Raw genomic sequence first — 25165 nt, forward strand, 5'->3', positions numbered from 1 at the left:
TTCTTAGTCTTGGTACTTATTTTTTTAAGTTTCGCGCTTCGATGTTTTATTTAAGCACTCATGTAACTTGTTGAGCTTTGTGTGTTGTATTGGGCATGCTGTGGGTTAACTAATGAATATGTTATGGTTTCGCTTTGAGTCTTTCTACAAGTCTGGTGAATGAAATTTTTAATAAGTAAATCAAAATATTACATTGTGGCGTACTACAAATGAATCTGATATTCAATGATATAACCTTTAAACACCCGTTTCCAAAGTACAACAACATGATTAAAACAACAAAAGTGAAATAAAGCTAAGATAACAACAACAGTTAACATGGCCAGCATACATGAAACATGAATCATCTAAACAAATGCGAGCCCGTAAAGCAACGACGAGGTACCCGTGTCCTCTGACCTCTGCGGATAAGCGGCTCCTCGTCCTCGATCTCGTCCTCCTCCTCATCCGGGGCAAGCTGTGCAGGTGGCGTACAATGGATGGGTGCCACAGACGGCTCGGCAACTGAATGTGATGCAGCAGTGTAGGTGGAGGGTAGGGTACCTCCCAAACCAAAATGGTCGGCAACAGATGTCGTAGGAGGCTCATTCAGATCGACATCTAAAGGTGCCTGCGTGCCGAAGGTCTGACCACGTCTCCGGGCCGACATGTCCTCTTGCATGATGGTGGTAATCTCCTCTAAAAACTGCTGACCCCCAAAGTCCGCATCAAGCGTATCTGAGGCAAGGAAGTCTGACCACTGTGATCCCGGAATAACCCATGGGGTACCCTCCTGCTGAGGCTGGTCATCAGCGGGTACACCAACGAAGTAATCTCCCAGAGGCCCCGACCCGAGTCGAGCGTCACCAGGGTCAGCCCCATCACCCATACCTGACCCATACCACTCACTTCCATGTCCGCCATCGTGGGTACTAACACCTGCAACTGCTACTGCCCCTGCACTATCCCCGCCCACGGGCCCATGATGATCGTCGTCATCGTCATCCTCGTCACGACCAGGGTGCTCCGCTGCAACACGCCCTCTCTGTCTCCCTCTCTGGCCTCGTCGTCCGCCTCCAGCGGGACCCGCATCGTCATCATCGTCCATAGCATGCTCAAGCCATCTCCAGTCATGCTGGCTCCATCGTGTCCCGACACGAGCTCTCCTCTCAACCCGCCGTCTATCCAGCACGTCCTCAGGACGATCCATGTCAGGAACTCGCCCAGCACCCCGCTGTGAGGCCTCAACTGGAATAGAAACGGCTCTCGGATCCCCCAAGTGCATATCCGGAGACAAGAATCTCTTTCCATGCTGACTCCAACACTCAAGGAACTCATGCGACGATCCAGGGTCGGCAATAACATCGAACCTCAACACGGTCTCCGCACGGTCGTCCCAATATAGATGCCACTTCTGCAAATGGTACGGAAACCATTGATCACCGCCTCTGTCGTCCTTCGACATCATAAAGTCGATGTTCAGGGCGGGATTCGGACGGGGCTGCACCCCTCCGAACTGCGGAAGAACCCGGTCTATCTGATGCCACTCTATGACGGCAAAGTAGATCAGCGACGTCACAAACCGCCACAAAGCCGTATGTTGAGGCTCCAAAGCCTCTGGATGCACAACCTGAACTACGTCGGGGCTGTTGTACGGCATCCAGATAAACTGCACGGAGAACTCCCCAATGTCAGGGCAACTCATGGACCCAACTTATAAAGTGTGGTTAAATAGAGAAACTTATTAAGTAGCGTACTGACCTCCCTGTCCTGTAACCGGTCTATCCTCAGCCTCCACATCTGCACTCTAGGACCCTTCTCACTACCGGAAGGATTGTACCCAGACCACCTGCATCATAAACATGTGTTACGGCTACTTAAATGTGTGTTTAGGGCATGTAATACATTATTAATAAACATGGAGTAATGTATATTAAATTGAAATAAAGAAGGCTTACTATACTACCTCGAGGCCAATGGCCAGCTGAACGTCTCATACCGTGCAGGCCTAAACCGAGGAAATCGCCAGAAGATCCATGACTGAAGTAGCTGAAGTGGGCCCGCTAGCTTGACAACATGTCTGTTCGCCACTCGACACATGCACCGGTACAACCATGCCAGTGCTGCAGAACCCCAGCTGTAGGTACCCATCTCCTCCAGCCTAGCTACGTACGGAAGCCATCTGATGTGAATGCGGTTGCCAGACTTGTCCGCAAACAGCTGCGTGCCCAGCAACATCATGATGTACGCACGGGCATATCGGCGCACAGTCTCGTGATCGGCTCCCTCAGGGCACTCACCAAAAGTCTCCTGAAACCAGCTGCAGTTCACTGCGTACTTCTGAACCTGGCTAGGAGGAGGTATCACTCCAAGCAACTCCTGAAACCACTCCCAGGCTGGACGCCCAACCTGGATGTATATATGGAACTCTGATAGGCAGCCGCTCACGTAACGCCCGTCCACTGGCAAACCCAACTGGTATGCCACGTCCTGGAGTGTGATCGTGCACTCTCCGAACGGCATATGAAACGTGTGCGTTTCCGGACGCCATCGCTCGACGAATGCACTGACAAGGGCCTCGTCTAACCGGAACCATCTATCGTTCAGCCTTGCAAGATGGTATAGACCGGCCATCTGCAAGTACGGAACGTATCTGTCATCCAGTCGCATGCCCTGCTGCCGCCGCATGCTCTTGATGCATCGCTGAGGCTACGCATGAAATGCACCGCATTGTTAGAACCAGCTTAATAACCAACGACAAACATAACCAACACAATAAATCATCAACAACACATCATACTAAATTAAACCGCATAAAAATACATGAACAAGAACCACATGCAAAACAAACCCATAGACCGCACAACTAAACCGGTAACATAAAACAACTTAAGTAGAACCACTAACATAAAACAGCTTAACCAAAACCATTAATATAAAACAGCTAGCATAAAACAACTAACACAAACCACTAACATAAAACAACTAACAGAAACCACTTACATAAAACAACTAACATAAACCACCAACATAAGAAACCAACGTAAACCACTAACTAAAAAGAGCTAACATAAAACAACTAAAACAAACCGCTAACATAAACCACTAACATAAACCACAAACATAAACCACCAACATAAACCACCAACATAAACCACCAACATAAACCACCAACATAAACCACTAACATAAACCACCTACATAAACCACCATCTAACCCGCATGCAAAACCACTAACTCACATATACCACTACCACGAAGATTTTTCTGTACTAACCTCCTCGTTGATGATCCCGGCTATATGAGCAACTCCGTCCAAGCGATATAACCGTGCCGGATCGTCCCCCATCAGCAGAGTATTCCGTTCAGGTCTTCGTCGTAGAGAATCTGGGTCGTTTTCTCTGAGATTTGGTGGGGTAGGGGAAGGAAAGAATAGTTCGAATGAGGCTGATTCGAACTCCTTATATAGCCGAATCACTAGTAATTCGAACCAGCCCGGTTCGAATTACTAAGGAGCCACGAGAAGTGTAATTCGAACCAGCTTGGTTCGAATTACATGGTTTGCTAGAATAGGCATAATTCGAACTAGCCTTATTCGAATTATGTGGAGCTTGAGTTCGAACCACCTTGGTTTGAATTACCTTCAACTTTTTCTTCTCCTAATTTGAACCAAGTTGGTTCGATTTACTAAGGAATGTAATTCGAACCAGGCTGGTTCGAATTACATAGAAATATGCCTTGGCTCATTGCTGAAACGATTTTGCTTTTGGCTTATTTACGTAATGCGAAACTACCCTTGGATTATTACGGTTTTTTACCCTTTAGTTTACACATATTTAATATAATTTTACAAAACATAACAATTTTTAATATTTATGATTTACTATCTTTAATTTACCGCGAGTCTCTTTCTAGTTTAATTATTAGTGAAAAACATCATCATCATCTAGTAGTATATATGTCTTTGTCTTTGTCTTCTATACTATAGACACTTAATTGGTATCATCAATGGAGATTCCCTACTATCTCTACATTCTCTCAATAAACATATGCTTCTTGTTATTGTTACCCGAATCACTTTATTCCCAACAAGTGTACCTAAATGGAACAGTTTATGATTGCACCGATACCCCTTCTACACCAAAAGGATATCTTTGCAATGGCCTCAAGAAATCATGCACTTCATTCATTGTTTTTAGGTCCAAACACCCTTATGATAACCCTGCAAGCATTGCATACCTTCTTGAATCTAAAGCATCAATCAACAAGCTCTCAAACAATGCAAGAATCCCTTCTAACAGATCCATCATTGTTCCTGTTTTCTGTTCATGTCATGGAAATATCTATAGCCATGATGCTCCTTACACTGTCAAGAACAATGACACATACTTTGTGTTGTAATTATTCTATAATTAGTACAGATTTGTTTATATTAGGACAGATTTAGTGCAGATTTGTTTTGAATAGCTTTTATTACTTGTTATTTTCTTTCCTTAATTAGGTTGTAAATAATCTTTATATTATGTATGTAATCACTCTCTATGTGAAACAATTCAGGAATAATATTCAAAAATCTTCTTTTCAAGTTGGTATCAGAGCTCCTGATTATGAGGGCTCTGCTTCCGCATTTTTCCAGCATTTTTCCAGGCAGCCTTCATTGCTGCAACTATACGTGTTTGGTGCCTTGCCCCTGCTGCACGCTGCCATCGGAATTTTTTTTCCGGTGAGTTTCTGAACGAGACCACCACCATCAGAAGCGGGATTTGTTGATCTACAAAGCCTAGGAGATTTCGCCATCGGTCCCTCCGCACACGATCTCTTTGATTGCGACGTTGCTTGCCCAGACACGATCGTCGGTTTTCTTTTTTCTTCTTCTGTCTTCCTTTTGCTGCCGATTCTTACCAATGACGGATGATAAGACTGCGCCTCTCATCAGCCCCAATGATCTACCAGTGTTACAAGGGTCGTATCATTTTGATGGGCGCAACTACCTCCAATGGTCTCAACTGGTTCGCATTACTCTCAATGGGCGAAAGAAATTAAATCATCTAGAAGGAAACCCTCCAGCCATGACAGACCCCAAATATGAAGCCTGGGATGATGAGGATGCTTTTATCATGACCTGGTTATGGCATTCTATGACACTAGAAATCAGCCGTAATTATATGTTCTTCCCCACTGCTAAGAAGATTTGGAATAATCTAAGTCAGGCATACTCAATGAAGAAGGATACTGCAGCATGTTATGAAATAGAAAACAAGATCTTCAATACCAAGCAATGGAGCCTCTCCATAACAGACTACTATGGGACGCTGAATCGTTTGTGGATCGAGTTAGATCAGTATCAAAATTTGACTACGCAGTGCACACCTGATTCTACTACATTGACACAATTTATTAAAAGGATACGTATATTTAAATTTCTGTCTGTCTTGCACTTTGAATTTGATCCAATTCGGGTTTAAATTTTGGGTAAAGAAAAAATTCCTTCTCACTCAGAAGTTTTTCATATTGTACGAGGGGAAGAAACTCGGAGGTCAATCATGTTGGAAGGAGGAAATTCTGTTGATGGTTCAGCTCTAGCCACCGGCAAAGGTCCTTTAAAAGGTTCATCCCTTTCGTATGGAAAGCCTCTCTCAAAGGCTCACCGTGATGATCGCTGGTGCAGTTATTGTAGGAAAATGGGTCACACTAAGGACACATGTTTTAGACTTCATGGAAAGGAGAAGGTCCTCGAACATATTGGAGGATTCAAAGGTGCCATACAAAGACGTGCTAACTACACATTGTCTGACTCTTAAAGTGTGGAAGGCCAAACTATCTCACAAGCTGCAAAGGAGCCCCAGCCCTTAGCAAAGAAGAATTAGACTATTTACGTGGTCTTATGGACTCACTTAGTAAGACATCTAGCCCTTGTGCTTTAACCATGACTGGTAAGAGTTCTAGCTTCTTATCCTTTAATGCTCCTAGCACTGAGAGTACCTGGATTGTAGACTCTGGTGCTACAGATCATATGACACCTCATTCCCTTTCTTTTTCATCTTACACTAATTCATCTGGTCACAAACAAATCACTGTTGCTAACGGTTCCCATATTCCTATTACTGGATATGGTAACATCCACCTTCAACCTTCTATCCATTTAAAAAATGTGCTTCATGTTCCAAAATTATCTATTAACCTCTTGTCTATTCATAAGGTTACCAAAGACTTAAATTGTGCTGCAACCTTTTTTCATACTCATTGTGTATTTCAGGATCTTACCACGGGGAGGACGATTAGAATTGCTAAAGAACAGGACGGGTTATACTCCTATGGAACTGGTTTGTGATAATAAGTCTGCCATTAGTATTGCATAGAATCCAATTCAACATGACCGAACAAAGCATGTAGAAATAGACCGATATTTCATTAAGGAGAAATTGGATAATGGTCTTATAGCCACCAAGTACATCCCTTCAAGACTCCAATTGGCAGATATGTTCACTAAGGGACTTCCCATAGAGCACTTAAAAGACCTTACTTGCAAGTTGCGAATGATAGATATACATTCAGCAGCTTGAGGGGGAGTGTTGTAATTATTCTATAACTAGAATAATACCCGCGCGATGCACGAGGCGGTAAATTAATGATAGTATATAATAAATATTAAAAATTATTATGTTTTGTAGAAATAAATTAAATACGTGTAAATTAAAGTTAAATTTAAAAGGTGTTTTATTTAAAATAATTTGTAATACAAAAGATTTGGATGTTGGAGTTGTACAAAGTGACATTTTTATTTGGTGGTTTGATTTTTACATTTGTCTTAGTTGATGGACTTAGTCTTCTTATGTGGCGCTCGTCTTCCTTTTTTTTATTGGTTGTTGTTAGAGTTGTTGCTTTCTTCTTTCTGTCGTAGGTTTTTGTGAAGGCATGTTCTATATGAATTGTTGAGTTTGATGCACTTTCTATTGTATTGTTTGTTCCATCATTGTATGTGTGTTCTTCTTTCGAAGATGTGTCTTGAATTTGTATGATTTTCTTTCTCCTTAATCTCTTGATGTAGTGGTGCTTCAATGTCATTATTTTTCTGAAATGTCATTAGATTTGAAGCAGTTGTGCCCAATAAGTTTTTTGCTTCGCCATCAAATAGTACAAAAGTTGTTGTAACACTTTGATCTAAAACCTTTAATTGAATTCTGAACCTAAAATAAGTATTGCGTTAGTAACTAATAATTTGATAGATGAGATTATGAAAAGTATATAGAGTTATTTTATTGTTGGATATTGTGGTGTTTGATTACATGTGCCACAAATGTAGTTGTTTCCTTTTTATATACTTTCTTCTTACACTTTTTACATTCAACATAGTTCCATCTAAACATAGTTCCATCCAAATTTGTCATCAATTTCATTTATAGTTGCTAAAATTGTGAAGATCTTTTCCTATTCCAATATTCAATTTATGTTATCATTATTAGGTATATGGTATTTAAGTAAGTATCAATGTATGATGCATGTTGTGAGTTTTTTTTGTCATACCTGATCATCAGATTCTCATTACATGGCCATTAGATCTTTGATAATTATTCGATTTCTAATAATTCTGCTCTGAACGAATCATGCTCTATTGAGTAAGTTTGAGATGTGTAGTTCAGAAATAATTTTTTTGTGCTAAATTTGATGTTATTTGAAGGAATAGTGATAAGAGACTTATATAAGTAGTTTAAATAGTATGAAATTTGAATACTTATAACGTAAAATTTATTATGATTAATAATATTATTATGACATTTGTAATATGGATGTTTATTAACTTTAGTGAGTTATTTATAAACATTAATAAATTAATTGTTGGGGTTATAAATTTATTGTATTGTTTATAAAGGTAAGATATAATAAATATAGGAATATGAATTCAATGTATTTGTATGTTACAAATTTATTGTATTGTATTTTTTAGCTTTTTATTTTTATATTTTATTTATTTGCTGATTTAGAAATAATAATTGATTTGGCAAGAGTTGAGTGCTTGATTCTAAAATTTTGCCAAGTAAACGATATTGCTGACATGACATTAGTAGGAGGAAAGAAATGTCTTAAAAGTAATGTTGATAAACTTATGCATCTACTTTTATATATTAAGAATAGATTAGTACAGATTTGTTTATATTAGGACAGATTTAGTGCAGATTTATTTTGAATAATTTTTATTACCTGTTATTTTCTTTCCTTAATTAGGTTGTAAATAATCTTTATATTCTGTATGTAATCATTCTCTATGTGAAACAATCTATTCTTAATATATAAAAGTAGATACATAAGTTTACCCACATTACTTTTAAAACATCTTTTTCTTTCTACTAATGCCATGTCAGCAACATCGTTTACTTGGCAAAATATTAGAATCAACCACTCAATTTTTGCGAAATCAACTATTATTTCCAAATCAACAAAAAAAAATATACAAAAATTTGTAATCAAATTTGTAACCTACAAACACATTAAATCCATATCTATATATTTATTATAGAGTTAATAGTCAATTTCGTCCCCGAAAGTGTGCTCGATCTCCATTTTCATCCCCGAAAGTCAAAATTAATCAAAAATGTCCTCGAAAGATACCCGTGTTGATCACGTTCGTCCTTTCGTCTTCTCGGTTGATGAGATGGCAAACGGTCGCTTACGTGGCACGTTAACTGCCAAGCTGGCCAACGCCAGGGTGTAGGATGTTGTTGCTGACAAGATAAGTTTCGTTTAAGCCATCAAATTAGTCCTTCGAGTTTATAAACCCTAATCCCAAAACAAACGATAAATACTTCGAGGTGATCACTTTCGGTGGCAGTAGAGGTAACTAGGAGGCATAATCCCTGGCTGGCTGCGTGGATGGGGAGAGGAGATGGTAGTTGTGGTGGCGGTTTGTCACATGCATCGCACGACAGTCATGGATCCAGTGTTTCGATGCGAAGGAGGAGGGTGAATGCTCATGATGGATCATGTTTCTGTGGGCTGAAGACTGTGATTAAGAAATCTGGGACAGCGGAGAATCCGAGTAGATTGTTCCATGCATGTCCAAGGTACCGGGTGAGTGATGGTAAAGGAAGTTAAAGCTTTTTCATGTTCTTATCCTCTGTTGGGTGTTCTCTGATTTTTTTGTTTACTCCCATATGAAATTGCAGAAGGGTAGTCACTGCAATTATTTTAAGTGGGTTGATGATGATGAATTTGAAGCAGTGAGTGTGTGTGGTACAAAGAAAGATGCAGGAGCTGATATGGAGGTTGAAGGTGAGTATGATGAATGGAGGGTGAAGGTGGCATGGAAGTTGGGCACTGTGGAAGCTGAAGTTAGAGTTTTTCATGTTCTTATTCTCTGTTGAAGGCTTGTGTTCTTTCAGAAAACTCATTGCGAGCCTTGTTTCTCCAAACCATGATGATGTGCCTCCTGTTACTTGCATAGTTTCTGATGGTGCTATGTGGTTCACTTTGAAAGTTGCTCAAGAGTTCCACATCCCTCACTTTGTATTTTTCACTCCCAGTGCCTGTGGCATGCTGGGATACATTAACTTTGAAGAGATTCAGAAAAGAGGTTATTTCCCATTGAAAGGTACTCTCTTGTATTATATTTTGACAAGTTTTTATTTGTATCATACAATTTTTTAATAGAATAAAATAAAAATTTATTCTTTTCAGATGAGAAGAATCTGCTTGATGGATATCTTGATACTAAAGTTGATTGGATTCCAGCAATGAAAGGAGCAAGACTAAAAGACCTTCCCACATTTCTTAGGACTACTAATCCTTCTAATGTAATGTTCAATTACAACATAGTAAAAGTGAACACTGCTATGCATGCCAAAGGGGTTATCCTTAACACCTTTGAAGACTTAGAATCAGAGGTTTTGGATGCCATCAGAGCCAAATACTCCAATGTCTACTCCATTGGTCCATTATCAATGATATTCAAACAGCTCTCAAACTCAAATACTCAATTGAAGTCGATTGATCTGAATCTGTGGAAGGAAGACAACAAATGCTTGGAATGGTTGGATAAAAGAGACAGAGGTTCTGTTGTGTATGTGAACTTTGGTAGCTTAGTGATTATGACACCAAAGCAACTAAGTGAATTTGCTTGGGGTTTGGTTAATAGCAAGTACCATTTTTTGTGGGTCATAAGGCCTAATCTTGTGCATGATAATAATAATAATGGTGATGGGAAATTAAGTGATGAATATGTGAATGTGATTGAAAGATGTGAGAGGGGATTGGTATTGGGGTGGTGCCAACAAGAGAAAGTTCAGTGTCATGCATCAATTGGCAGATTTCTAATACATTGTGGGTGGAACTCAACATTGGAGAGCATATGTGAGGGAGTTCCAATGGCATGTTGGCCTTTCTTTGCAGAACAACAAACAAACAGCTTCTATGCATGCAAGAAATGGGGGATTGGGATGGAGATTGAGTGTGATGTTAAGAGAGAGCAGGTTGAGGAGCTTGTGAGGGAACTCATGGAGGGGCAAAAAGGGAAAGAAATTAAGGTTTATAAACTCGAAGGACTAATTTGATGGCTTAAACGAAACTTATCTTGTCAGCAACAACATCCTACACCCTGGCGTTGGCCAGCTTGGCAGTTAACGTGCCACGTAAGCGGCTGTTTGCCATCTCATCAACCGAAAAGACGGAAGGATGAACGTGATCAACACGAGTATCTTTCGAGGACGTTTTTGATTAATTTTGACTTTCGGGGATGAAAATGGAGATCGAGGACACTTTTGGGGACGAAATTGACTATTAACTCATTTATTATATCTCACCGTTATAAATAATACAATAAATTTATAACTCCAATAATTAATTTATTAATTTCTATAAATAACTCATTAAATATAATAAACATTCATATTACAAATGTAATAATAATATTATTAATCATAATAAATTTTACGTTACAAATATTCAAATTCCATACTATTTGAACTACTTATATAAGTCTCTTATTACTATTCCTTCAAATGATATCAAATTTAGCACAACAAAATTATTTCCGAACTACACAACATCTCAAACTTACTCAATGGAGCATCATTCTTTGGACAATATCACCAAACAAAAAGACAATTAGTTTATCAAAGTTCGCGTAGTTCATCTATGGGAAATATTAACACCCACAAATGAAGAAGAATCTCTTTGCTTAGAAATGATTATATTAGATGAAAAGGTACAAAACAAACATATTTATTATATTTTTAAATTGAATTTACAAAAAAATACTTTAATTATTTTTGTTTTTTATACTTTTTATATTATTTTATAATACTTTATATATAATTATATTTTAATATCGTTAAAATTATACTTCTTTTAATATGCTATTCATTATTCTTTTTTAATTAATTATGAACTATGATTTACTAACACTGCAGGGAAGAAAAAGTCTATACTATAAAAAAATTTAAAAATAAAATATACAAATTATTTGTATAGGCCAATTAAAGGTATAATGAAAGCAAACTTTTTACTCATAATTGTTGTGAAAGAAATTAAAGATCCAATTTTAAACATTTTTCAAGACTATTTTGAATTTGCATAACTTGCGACATTATCTGACAGAGTGGGTCAAAGAAAAATACTAACAGGTAATTTCATTTTATACTATTTCAATTATTCTTATTAAAAATAACTTATTAAAAGAATCTACACATTTTTGTTCTTTTTCTTGTAGATGTCATTGAAAAACTACATCAAGAGATTAAGAAGAAAGACAACTATACAAATTCAATATACATCTTCGGAATAAAAATATACATGCAAAGATGGAATAAACAACATAATAGAAAGTGCATACAACTCAACAATTCATAAAGAACATGTCTTCACAAGAACCTCGACAGAAAGAAGAAAGCAACAATTCTAACACTAACCAATAAAGAAAAAGGAGGACGAGCGCCACGTAAGAAGACTAAATCCATCAACTAAAACAAATGCAAAAATTAACCTACCAAATAAAAATGTCACTTTATACAACTCCAACATCCAAATCTTTTGTACTATAAATTATTTTAAACAAAACACCTTTCAAATTTAACTTTAGTTCACACATATTTAATTTAATTCTACAAAACATAGCCATTTTTAATATTTATTATATACTATCATTAATTTACCATCCGCGAATTACGCGAGTCTCATTCTAGTTTAGGAATAATATTCAAAAATCTTCTTTTCAAGTCTTTGAATTGGTGAGAATCTATCATCCACATATATAATGCTACCAAAGGCTCAATTTTGATTCTTAAATGTGTGACTCATTTCCTTTCATGAATGTATGCTATGTATATCCGTTTGGTTTACGTTTTCATTTTCTGATTTCATTTTCAGTATTTTCTATTTTCAAAAATTCACGTATTTACGTATCGTATCGTATCGTATTTGTATTCATGTGTCATAGGTAAAAACAACTTACCAAGGACTAACAACATGCCAAGCATTGATGGGGCAGAATTACTATCCCCCTAATGGACTTCCAATTGGTGCTGAACTCACAGTTCCTTTGTTATGTGCTTGTCCAACAGAAAATCAAACTTCAACAGGTGTCACTTCCTTATTGGTTGATTTGATCAACTATGGTCACACCTTGAAGTCCATAGGAGAATCTTATGGTGTTGGTGAACAAAGTATGTTAGAGGCTAATAAGCCACAAAGTAAAAATAGTAGCAGCTTCACCCTCTTGGCCTTAACTCCTATCTTGGTTCCTCTAAGAGGAAAGAGTTGCAAAGAGGATCCAAATAGTTTCTATTGTAACTGTTCTAAGGAATTCCTTGCTGATGGAAGCTTAAAGGGGATTTATTGTGATGAGTCTGATGGTCAAAAATTTCCTGCCAAATTGGTTGTTTGAATTGGTATTCTTTTTTTATCTAAACTCTCTCTATTTTTCAAGTAAAATATACTTCCATTGAAATCTTGATTTCTACATGAATAATTTATGTTATAAGACTAGCATTGTTTGATTTTTGCAGGTGTTGGCATTGGTGTAGGCTTTCTTTGTTTGTTTCTCTTGGGTTATAAACTATACCAATACATACAGAAAAAGAGAGAAAGGATTCACAAGGAAAAGCTATTCAAACAGAATGGTGGCTACTTGTTACAAGAGAAAGTGTCATCATCACATGGAAATGGATCCCAAAAGGTAATAATAAAGCTTTTCACAGCTGAGGAGCTTCAAAGAGCAACAGATAACTACAACTGGAGCAGGTTTCTTGGTCAAGGTGGATATGGAAAAGTCTACAAAGGAATGCTACCAGATGGAACCATAGTAGCTGTTAAGAGATCTAAGGAGATTGAGAGGAACCAGATTGAGACTTTTGTCAATGAAGTTGTCATTTTATCACAGATTAATCACAGGTATTGAAGCTCAAATATCACAATCAAGTAATAACTAACTAATAACAGGAACATTGTGAAGCTCTTGGGCTTCTGTCTTGAGACAGAAGCACCATTACTAGTCTATGAGTTCATTCCAAATGGAACACTTGCACAACATATTCATAGCAAACCCCATGAATCATCTTCACCACTTTCATGGGATAGCCGGCTTGGAATCGCATGCGAGGTAGCCGGAGCAGTGGCTTATATGCATTCTTCAGCTTCAATTCCCATCTTCCATAGAGATATCAAACCTACTAACATACTCTTAGATAGTAACTATAGTGCAAAAGTGTCTGATTTTGGAACATCAAGATCATTGCCACAAGACAAGACTCACTTGACAACACAAATAGGAGGAACTTTCGGATACATCGACCCTGAATATTTCCAATCTAGTCAATTTTCGGATAAGAGTGACATGTATAGTTTTGGAGTTGTGCTTGTTGAAATCATAACTGGGAAGAAGCCGTTTCGTTTATAGAAGAAGATGAGGGTCAGAATTTGATTGCTGAATTCATTTCTGTTATGAAGGAGAACAAAGTTTGTGATATCTTGGATCCCAAGGTATTGAAGGAAGCTAAGAAGGATGAGATTGTTGCAATTCAAATCTTGCAATGAGGTGTTTGAGGCTAAATGGGAGAAAAAGGCCAACAATGGAAGAGGTTTCAGCTGAGTTGGAATCATTGAGGAAGGTACAAAGTTCCATGTTGGTTAATAACCATGATCATCATCATGTTGAATCAACAAACAATGATGAAAAATTATTGCATAAACACAACAATAGTGTAGTACAAGAATATGCAGTGGAGAGCATTTTGCTGTCATTACAATTACAAATGGAGTCCTCATCCTTCTGAGATGTTATATTAATAACTGATTCTATGTTAGTTATGACTTGTGTTTCAATTTTTGGTCATTATTTTTCATATGCATGAAGTGTGTGTTCCCTAAGACCATGAATTACCATTCATCTTGTTTGATCATTTGACTTCACATGATGAATTCTGAATATTCAATCACAAGGATTGATTGAACGCTAACACTTCAAACAAAAAGAAAATTCATATTGGAAATGTTGAGCTCTTAAAACAAGAGGAAAATTCTTTTACTCAAAGTAACTCACTCTGAAGGTTATTATTGGTATACTTGTTCCAAATTTGTATGAGTCAAATATCTTCCAAGCCTCCAACTTTGAATTATCAAATAGCCAATATTTTCTAGTCATGTTGCTTAGGAAAGTGTAAAGAAGGATAAGAAAATACTAAAACAACCCTGCCTAATGCTTACAAACTTATTCCAAACAGCAGTGCTGTTGTTGTCAGACATTACAAGTCCAAATAGTTACTCTTTTCAATTTGACATGGTATCTTTGAATTCTTTTTGATAAAACTTATTAAAGTATCTAGTATCTACTATTGGTAACATAAAAAAGAACAAAGTGCAACTCATCTATGTTCTTGTCTTCTCCATAGAAGATCAAAGAGGATCATGGAGCTTCACTACCTCAACATTATTTTCACAATCTTCATTCTCTTATCTCTATTTCCTCAATATCTCCATTGCCAACAACAATTCCTCAATGAAACTGTCTTTGACTGCTCCAGCAACCCTTCCACACCAAAAGGGTACCTGTGCAATAGTCCTAAAAAATCATGCACTTCCTTCTTAGTTTACAGGTCCAAACCTCCCTATAACACCCCTCAAACCATTGCAAATCTTCTTGCTTCTGAAGAATCCACAGTATCCTCCATCAACAAAATTTCAAGTAATAAAAAAATTCCTACCAACAAATCAATCATTGTTCCTGTGTCTTGCTCCTGTTCTGGAAATATTTATCAACACAATGCTTTTTACACAGTCAATAAGGATGACACATATTTCATGTTAGTGAACACTACTTACCAAGGCCTCACAACATGCCAGGCTTTGATGGGACAGAACTACTATGCTTCTGTCAACATTGCCATTGGTGCTCAGCTCACAGTTCCCATGCTATGTGCTTGTCCAACTGCAAACCAAACAGCAAAAGGCGTGACATCATTGCTCGTTTACTCGCTTGGCGAAGGCGACACAATCAAGTCAATAGGAGAGACTTATGGTGTTGATGAACAAAGTATTCTTGATGCCAATGAGCTGAACCAGACATCAAATGGAAACAGAAGCTTGAGCCTTATGGCGAGGACTCCGATTTTGATTCCATTGAGGGGTAAGAGCTGCAAAGATGATCCAGAGAGTTTCTATTGTACATGTTCTCAGGGAGATGTCACAAATTCAAGCCTCATAGGACTCAACTGTGAAGAATCAGATGGTCAAAAATTTCCTGCTAAATTGGTTGCAGCACTAGGTATATATATGTATATGTCTTAACCCTCACAGCAATTGAATATAGCTATGTTAGCATGGCTTTAGGCCTATATAGCATGTAGGCTATAGCTGATACTATTAAGGAGAAAAGGCTTAGTTTATATTATTTGCCATATCTAAGTTTAGCAATTATGATATATCCTCCTAAAATTTGCATGTTTGTTACTCATGTATTTGCAGGTGTTGGCATTGGTGCTGGCTTTCTCTGTTTGTTTCTTCTTGGTTATAAGCTGTACCAATGCATACAGAAAAAGAGAGAAAAACTTCATAAAGAAAAGCTGTTCAAGCAAAATGGTGGCTACTTGCTACAAGAGAAGGTCTCATCTTATACAAATGGACAAAGGACAAAGCTTTTTACCGAGGAGGAGCTGAAGAGAGCAACAGATAACTACAACCAGAGTAGGTTCCTTGGTCAAGGCGGCTTTGGCACGGTCTACAAAGGAATGTTACCAGACGGAACCATAGTCGCCGTTAAGAGATCAAAAGAGATGGAAAGGAACCAGATACAGACTTTTGTCAATGAAGTTGTGATTCTATCACAGATTAACCACAGGAACATTGTTAAACTCTTGGGGTGTTGTCTTGAGACAGAAGCACCATTACTTGTCTATGAATTTATTCCAAATGGAACACTTTCTGACCATATTCATGTGAAAGAGGACGAGTCATCATCGCTTTCATGGGATGGCCGCCTTCGAATTGCTTGTGAGGTAGCTGGAGCAGTGGCCTATATGCATTCTGCAGCTTCTGTTCCTATCTTCCATAGAGACATCAAACCTTCAAACATACTCCTAGACAGCAACTACAGTGCTAAAGTTTCTGATTTTGGAACATCTAAATCACTTCCATTGGATAATACTCACTTGACAACTGCAGTAAGAGGAACTTTTGGGTACATAGATCCTGAGTATTTTCAGTCCAATCAATATACAGATAGAAGTGATGTGTATAGTTTCGGAGTTGTACTTGTTGAGCTCATAACTGGGAGGAAACCACTTTCATTGTTACAAGATGAGGGTCAGCATCTGATAGCAGAATTCATTTCTCTGATGAAGGAGAACCAGCTTTCTGAAATTCTGGATGCCAAAGTGCTCAAGGAAGCAAGGGAAGATCACATTCTTGCCATTGCAAATCTTGCAATGAGATGCTTGAGACTCAGTGGGAAGAAAAGACCAACCATGAAAGAAGTTTCAGCGGAACTAGAAGCATTGAGAACAGCACAGAGTTCCGTACTTATCGACCTTGACCGCATCTCGCCTGAAGATGGTGGATCACCTAGCCACACCACCAGGGGACCAATTCAAGAATCTGGAGAGGAAAGCATTTTGGTATCCCTACAAATGGAGTCCACATCCTTCTAAGATGCCTGATTGACACCCCAGATATCTGTTCATGAAAATGTTGGCTACATCATAGAGAAAACCCTTCAGTTGTATATGTATTTGGTTATGACAGAGAAATTTTTTTCAAATTTTTTTAGCAAGGCTAGAGACTTGGCTTATCACATATGTTGTTAAAATATTAGAACTGCTCCTATCACATTTGTACATAATTCTATAAAGTATATTCTGATAAATTTTCTGGCTATGAAGCAGTTTCCATTCTCTTTTCCTCTCATTGGTAAATTTTAAGCATTTGAAGCTTAGGAAGCCCTGACAATTTCAATTAAAATAAGAAAAACAACATTCACTTAGCATAAGGTCCACATGATCCCCTACATTTTTACAAATAGCTGATCTACAATATGGAACATTCCTCTACAAACTTTTTCTACAGCTAACAGCATAAATTAAACAAGGTTATCCACATCAGACACTTATTTATTGGTGTTTGTTATAAGCTGGAACGGTTATCATCAGATATGGTCTCTTCAGAAGATGTGTCACTATCAATAATGATTAAGGCATCTGATTTCTTGACATGTTGCTCCAATGGCTTATTCACTTTCATCATCCCAAATCTTCTTCTTGAATAGGTTGCACACTGAGAAGAACCATTTTGATTTGACATTTGTGGCTCAGTTGTTCCCAAACCATTCAACCTATTTTGAGGCACAAAGCTAGACTTCCCGGCATCCAAGCCATGCTCCGGATGAGAACTCAAAGAAACGGCTGTGGCCGGAGCCAGGTTCGGCTCAACTGACTTTAAAGGAGGAGCGAAAATTGCTTCTCTCAGCCAGTGAGGTAAATTACTGTTTCCTGTGGAAAAGTTAAAGGGAAAATCATTTGAATAAGAATTTTCTCTGGGAAGACTCAAGCTCCCAGGAAAAGATCCCCATTCATAATTATCTGCACTTTTGTTGTAAGAGGCCTTCCTAGAATGAAAGCCCGGCCTATGATTCCGTCCGGTGGTGTTACCATGAGAATTTAACCGAGCACGGGATTTCTTTAGGGTATTACTGTCCCTGTAAGAAAACATATCTTCCGGCGAAAGCTTAGTATTGTCTATTGCACTTTCTCTCCAAAAACTTGCTTTAGGATCTAAGCAGAAGTTTCCTTCCAATGATGCGGCTTTTGGATACATGAACTGTGGAAAAGCAACATCATTCAAAACTTTTAATTGTTCATCCTCCCAACGATCAGCAAGGTCCTTTGCTAACCTTAACGGCGAAAACCTCAGTCTTGGATCCCTTAGCATGGCGTCCCAATTCCCCTTACCATGTCTCCTCACACCAATCCAGAGATAATCCAGCTCCTCTTCAGACCACATGGTTGGGTGTGGCACCAAGTTATCTTGAAAAATGCCCCTTTCATTCAAAGATCTTGCTCTGCTTACAATGCTCTCAAGCATCATTTTGTGTCGGCGATGCCACGGTTTTCGGCTTGCTGAATATTCAGATAACATGTCTTGTACAGAACCTTTGGTTTCACTCAATGAATTTGGCAAAGGCAATAGTGACAAGCAAGTAATGGAATCACAACCTCCAATGTTAGGCTCAACAGGTAAAGACAAACCCAAAGAAAGCGAAACTGTTGGCACAGGTTCCGATCGAATAATTTTACTTTGTTGAACATTCATTCTTTTGCTAGACATCATGCTACCAGTTGACTGAGGTTGAGCAATGATTGAGCAAACATCACTGGATGTTCCTTCTGGAATCATCTGTATATTCAAGAAAACAAGAACTAAATTTATGGTTTAACTAACATGTGCCCTAAGGGCACATGATAAAATTATCAATTAAGAAAGCTTTTATAGAAAACGATGCAAAATTTAAATTCTCAATGCATTTGTTGTGCATTTATTAAAGTAAACTATTTAAAACTTTCTATTGCTAGCAACATTAACTTGTGCCTGAACCCATAATAAATATCAATCAATGGCAACACTATCATTTCAATGAAACAACATACAATTACTTTTGTGTAAACTCAATCTTATTTACATTCATAGAGAAGCAAAGGCATTTATTTCTACCTGTGTATCTTTGACATTTAACAATTCCAATGGAGAAATTTGATCTTCCACAGTGGCAGAACTACTGCTTATAGAGGCCAATTTGTCCGCAGGAGTTGTCATCTTCAAATCTACGGGATGTTTGCCAACACCCAAGTTTAAATCAACTATGTTCTCATCTGCATCACATAAAATATGATATGTGAGCTCTTTTAAGTAAATTGAAAGAAATGCAGGTTAAGCCTTTTTTTCAACAAATGTTGATCATCAATAACTACATGTTTAGCACTAACTGAGAAAATGTACCTGAAGAGTCAACAAGCAGGTCAAATTCACGGAGTCCTCCGGTTTTTTCCGCATCATCACATGTACCATTTTGCATGGCCTCTCTTACAGACGGCTCGGACTCTAGTTCCTGATCAGCAGTTGTGGTTGGGCAGGGATCACTAGAGTCAACATTAATAGAAACTCCTTCACAATCCTTATGCATATGTTCAGCATCCTTTTGAATTAGGCAACTCTGGCCTGGTTCTATTGCAATGGTACCGGTTTTGTCTATGTCCTCGCCATGATGCAGTTGCTCCCCCAAAGGTGTCACACTGTTACAGTGAACACATTAATATTCTATTTTTTATCTGCCACAACTAATGCTTTCTAATGGATTTCATAATGGAAAAATGTAGGCAGCATTGACTTGTATGGAAATATACCATGTTGCGGAAACAACTCCCGAAGTGTCCGGATGGTGTGCATTTTCTACCTGTCATAAAATAAAAAACTAGTGTGATTCATATCAGGCCTATATAATTAACTGTTTTACCGATAGACAAGCAAAACACAAATTGTCATGAACTCGTCAGTGATTCGACAGTTGAGCAGATTTCATATTCAAGATTGTCAGCCTCGTTGCCTAATATTTTAGAGATCTCTTCAATCTGCCTAGTGTGTAACTCTGATGTCCTCAGAGCTATCTACCATTTTGACCGATTTCCTTGCCACTACATTACTACATCCCTTCGAAAGCATGAAAAGTTTTAGATGAGGATTTGGAATACTATATTGAAGTATGATAAAGAATTATTAATTTGGATCGAATTACAGGATCATGGTAGTTAAAATTCAAAGATAGAAATTATATATAGAACACAAACCCAATGATAAAAAATACTTAACTAATGTTTCCTTTGACAACATTAGGTTATCTTCTACACTAGAACTACATGCTCCCCAATAATATAAAGTAGCCAAAGAAGATGTTAACACAACAGCTTAAACCTCATTTTCAAAGTGATAATGTGTGTAAAACTTTAGATAACATACTATCATCCCCATGCTTCGTTGCATTGATAAGTTAATACATAGATCAGCTAAGGGGAGAAAGGAATTCTTAGATAATAGTTGGAATATTACTACAAAACAAGCTTCTATGTTCTATGAACTAGAATCCTCCTAAAACATTTGGCTATCATAAAATTTGCAAGTCCACAGCATTTAGATTTTTATATTAACAAATCAAAGGTTTGAGAAAATCACCAGAAAGCCATACTTTTTCTCTAGCTTGATTAAGCACCCCTCTTTCTGAAAGCTCAGCTGATTGATTAAGGTCAGCCAGAAAAACCGTAGAGCAGCTTTTAGAGGATGCTTCATTTTGGATTTGATTCAACAGCTTCCCTCTTTCCAAATGATCCACTGATTGATTAAGGTCTGGTACTTTATCTACAGGACATTCCTCACAAGATGATTCATTCGTAGAACTAGCGCTGGCATTAACATCAACAAGCATGCTCCACTTGGCTAGCGCTGATATATTTTCCTTCCCGTGCAATAATTCGCTTTGTCCATCGGTTGCATCTGAATCTTTTTTTCTTTTATGGCATCGATTGAAGGTAATTAATGGGGTGCCCAACTTAGTCTTTATAACCTTACGTCGAGATGGGTTAATGAAACCATCTTTTAACTGTGAATCAGTAAATTCTTCTATTCTTGACTTATTCAATACAGAAGATTCATTGCCTTTTGGAGAGCTGCATTCCCTTGTAATGCATGCCTCTGAGCCAACTAAATTCAAACCATTCCCGGCATCCAATTTAACTGAAGGGGGAGTGCATTGTATATTTGGACAATTGCTAAATTCGTTCTTAGAGATTTCAGTGGCACAGGAATCTCCAGGAGGACCAGAAGCATTCTTTGAAGCCTTTTCTGCGTGTACAGCAAGTAATTCACCAGCATCCCTCGCCGTCTCTGAGGTATCCTCGCATTGATGCCTTGATGAAAATGATCTAGACCTAGTAACCATGACTTTTGTTGCATCACAATTTCCTTGCTCTCCAGACTTAAGGCTGTCAGGTTTGCGAACCGGGAGCCATGATGAACAACCTCGCTGCTTGGCAAGAAAATAAAGTGTAATAAATAAACATATGTTTCGCATTTTAGTCATAGAAATGTATATCAAATTCACTTATTTAGTATAAATACAATAATAAAGAGAAAATGCTACATGTAGAAATCAAAGCATTCAGAAGTTTCATTTGAGGAAATCTCACCATCCGTTTCTCTTCATTCTTTTCCATTGCCTTCTCAGCAGTTTGCTTGTCATGTTTATCTTGTGCAGATAAAGAACAATTATGGGCATCTTCAGAAGATGATTGTCGCTTTCTTTTGTATGTTAGGAACACTTTGCGGCCGAACATTTATACCTATGTGAATACAGCTTCTACAATTCTTGATGCTATGCTTCGAAGTACTAATGTCAAAATTTCAGTTAGGTTACAATGTGCATGATGGTTGGCTAAGCTGGGAATGTAAAATGAGCACTGAAAAAAGGGTACAAAGACAAAGTTAAAACTTAAAAGGGATACGCTAAAATGACAGATAAGGAAAAGCATAAAGTGTTAAATGAATAGAACATTATGAATATGAAGAAACTCTAGAATTCAACAACTCTCGACAAGTTCCTTCTCCAAGAGCAACCGCAAATTCCAGAAGAAACTTGCCGAACTTCGACCAAAATCAATACTTGGTCCATTAAGAAAAAGGATTCTTTTTTTCCCCATTTCAATGGCCATACTCTCTTAACCCTAAACCATGAAATATTTTCTCATATAACACATTAAGCCATCCAAAATCCATTGAATGGATTTGTAAATGAACAAGGTCCTTTCTTTTCATAAGAAAAAACACAGAAACACTATTCTAGAAAGCATTATCGTAGCCTCAACTCTACCAAGTCACACCATAATCAACACTTCATTATTTCAAAAGAATATTCATAAATGCTCCTTTTTTGGCTGGAGCATAACACATAAATTGAAACCTGAGAAATTTCAGACATAAACCCCGCCATATTTTCCCTCTAAACACATTAAAAAATAGACAAAAGAAAATTAAAAAGTTGAGTTCTTGCAGTTAGACCCAGCACGAGAACAAGTTCACTTACACTGCAGAATCATGAGCTTTCAAGTTCATCCTCAATCAGCCATTTTCCTTTATTTTCACAACACCCCAGAAGAAAAATTGTAAATTTCTGCAGTTAGCAACCAAAAAAATTTAAAAAGAATCAATCTTTAGCAAATACCAAATAGTGAACACTACAGAAAAAGAAAATCAATAAACAATAAAAAAAAAGAAGCTATGAGTATAAAACCAAAACCAAAAGAAAAAGTAAAGCAAAACAAGAACAAGAAGCAGAAGCAGCTTACAAAAGATGAAAGGAGAAACAGAGGTGAGAGGAGTGAAAGCAAAAACCTTTTCCAATGTTTGTGTCTCTTGTCTCTCTCTCTCTCTCTGCGTGCGTGTCTTTACTCTCTAGTACTTTCACAATTACGTAGTTCCACAAGTGGACTCTGTAAATTTTCTTTTTCTCTTTTAGTAACGAAATAATCTTACCAAAAAAAATAAAAATAAATTACTGCTTGACTTTAAATAAACAATATATTCTGTTTTAGATTTTTTCTGATATCATCTGAACCATTCATTAAATACTATTGAGTGTTGACAATCAATTGCCAAAAAAAAAAGAGTTAAAAACACTTTGAAATGTCTATTTATTTCAAGCGATGTGACACTTATCGAATTTTTTTTAAATAAATAATTTAAATATTTTATTTACAGATATAAATAATTTGTAATTTATTTACCAATTTAAGGTTGTTCATACCAAATAAGTAAGGTTTGTCCTTATATACCGAGGTTAATTTTTTTTTTTTATATGAGTTTGACATGTGAATTGTGCTGAGTTATGGAGTATTGGAGGATATACACTGTTGTGATGGCGTTGAATTTTTTGTTTTAGTAGGAAGAAATCGGACGGTCCAATTTTATTGCAGAGAGAGAGGGACACAAATTGAACCGTTCGATTTGTGTGGAGTACTAAAATCGAACCCAGGATTTTCTGTACCGTCTGCCACGTGGAGTCAGTACTCAAATCGGACTCAGGGTTTTCTGTACTCGGTCCGTCGGATTACAGTACATCCAATCGGACGGTCCGATTTGTCTTGCACAGTCCTCATACTCTAGTGAAACACCATATACCTCCATAACCCTGCTATACACCAACCCTCTCTCCATATTAAAATTAAAAAGTTCATATACGGAAGTCGTTTATTGCGTGATTTATGTCACTTTCACACTCTCTTTAGCTTCCTTTTTTCTTTCTTTGGACATTTCTCTTAATATTTTTGAGGTACTCAGACATTGTGGCGCAAACAACTATACAAGATAATGACATCAACCGTCTAAATGCGACGTGACATATTATTGGAGTGATCGACTTTTTAGACTAGTTTTTTTTTTTTTTACCAAAGATAGGAGACTCGAACCCGCAACCTCTTAATTGAGTATGGGGAGACTATGTCATTTGAGTTATAACTCATTGGCCAGACTAGTGTTATATAATTATAGTTAGGATACTTTTATAGATTTAGTATTTATTATATATGATTAGAGTATATGTTATTTAGTAACATAAAAAAAGGTTAGTTGTCATATTATTTAGTATTTTTTAGATGGTGCAATATATTGTTAGTAAATATTAATTAATTAATTTAATTTAATTTAATTTATTTAATAAATATTTATTATGCTTTGTATTTTTTTAATTTAAATTTTATATTTTTAATTTTAATTTTGAACATACTAAATAACTTGTTTTATTGAATATTTATTGTAATGTTGTTGGATAAATTTTTTAAATGTTTGATTTATAAAGTTAATTATTCTTAATGTATTTATGGACTTACGGTATTTAGCTTAATTCTAAATCCAACTAAATTATGAAGTGTGAAATAATTGCTTATTATAATTTTTATCTTTTTATTTCGAAATTTAAATTTTTTTTATTTTGAATTTCAAATATGTCCTATATCAAATAGATTTTTTATTGAAATCTTTTATATTTTAATAGAGGTCTCGCATACTACTCCCTAGATGAGTTAGTCACACTCTCGCACCACCAAACATCATTCTCCCTTACTTGAGGAAGGTTGGGTTTGGCAACACAGTGCAGTTCAGAAATTTTGTGTTGACAATCCCTTGATTATTGTATTCGTGGAGGATAAGAGATAGAATGACACTACAAATAAAGTTGTTGTCCAACTGTCGATGGTATTGAGACATGATGGAAGCAAAACAGGTGTGCGGACTGCCAAAGTTACACACCTCCTTGAAGAATTGAAATATAATCGATATGTAATGTCCCAAGCTTTTTCTAAAACATTTTACATTTGATTTCTTTTATTACTACCCTACCCTCTAATTTTATCAAAATTCCTACACTACTCTTATTCTTTTTCTCAAACCTAACCCTAATTCTAATTCAAAACACTCTCTCACCTCTCACTCACTTCCACCCTCCCTCACAGAACTTCAGTAACCCACAAAAGAAAGAAAGAAAGAAAATAAAATTGAAGTAAGGAAGAGAGAGACATAAACCAACGAACTGATGAGAAGAGAAAGGAAGGAGTCAACGACGGTGATAATGGAGGCCGCCGCCACTGACATTATTGTTGCGGTAGCCACTGCAGCC

The 25165-nt window shown here is 37.1% G+C and overlaps 2 protein-coding genes and 2 pseudogenes across 4 annotated transcripts; 2 read left to right on the top strand and 2 right to left on the bottom strand.

Annotated features, from left to right (window-relative positions):
* Positions 1–678: 678 nt before the first annotated feature.
* LOC148569392 (uncharacterized) lies at positions 679–1639 on the bottom strand (annotated as a pseudogene).
* A 2348-nt stretch (positions 1640–3987) lies between these two features.
* Positions 3988–14341, top strand: LOC107637157 (wall-associated receptor kinase-like 2; annotated as a pseudogene). Its single transcript, XR_015880612.1, has 5 exons — positions 3988–4371; positions 10449–10454; positions 12407–12857; positions 12975–13359; positions 13408–14341. The product of XR_015880612.1 is annotated as a wall-associated receptor kinase-like 2 (transcript).
* Positions 14342–14756: 415 nt separating this feature from the next.
* LOC107635111 (wall-associated receptor kinase-like 1) lies at positions 14757–17334 on the top strand. The gene is made up of 2 exons (XM_016338483.3): positions 14757–15727; positions 15928–17334. Exons 1-2 carry the CDS (start codon positions 14872–14874, stop codon positions 17106–17108), a joined length of 2037 nt encoding a protein of 678 aa, XP_016193969.1. The 5' UTR covers positions 14757–14871; the 3' UTR covers positions 17109–17334.
* A 55-nt stretch (positions 17335–17389) lies between these two features.
* Positions 17390–23047, bottom strand: LOC107635110 (uncharacterized). 2 transcript variants are annotated; one of them, XM_016338481.3, is made up of 8 exons: positions 22842–23047; positions 22580–22666; positions 21687–21956; positions 20690–21523; positions 19854–19903; positions 19450–19742; positions 19165–19322; positions 17390–18849 (listed from the first exon to the last, which is right to left on the bottom strand). In XM_016338481.3, the coding sequence occupies exons 3-8, from the start codon at positions 21831–21833 to the stop codon at positions 17581–17583; spliced, it is 2751 nt and encodes a 916-aa protein (XP_016193967.1). In that variant the 5' UTR covers positions 21834–21956; positions 22580–22666; positions 22842–23047; the 3' UTR covers positions 17390–17580. The 2 variants fall into 2 exon arrangements, with proteins under 2 accessions (XP_016193967.1, XP_088339269.1); XM_088483143.1 differs by having other exon boundaries at positions 22888–22977.
* Between the last annotated feature and the right edge of the window lie 2118 nt (positions 23048–25165).

The sequence above is a fragment of the Arachis ipaensis genome, chromosome B4, assembly GCF_059453495.1.
Source record: "Arachis ipaensis isolate K30076 ecotype BB chromosome B4, ASM5945349v1, whole genome shotgun sequence".
Classification (NCBI taxonomy): Eukaryota; Viridiplantae; Streptophyta; class Magnoliopsida; order Fabales; family Fabaceae; genus Arachis; species Arachis ipaensis.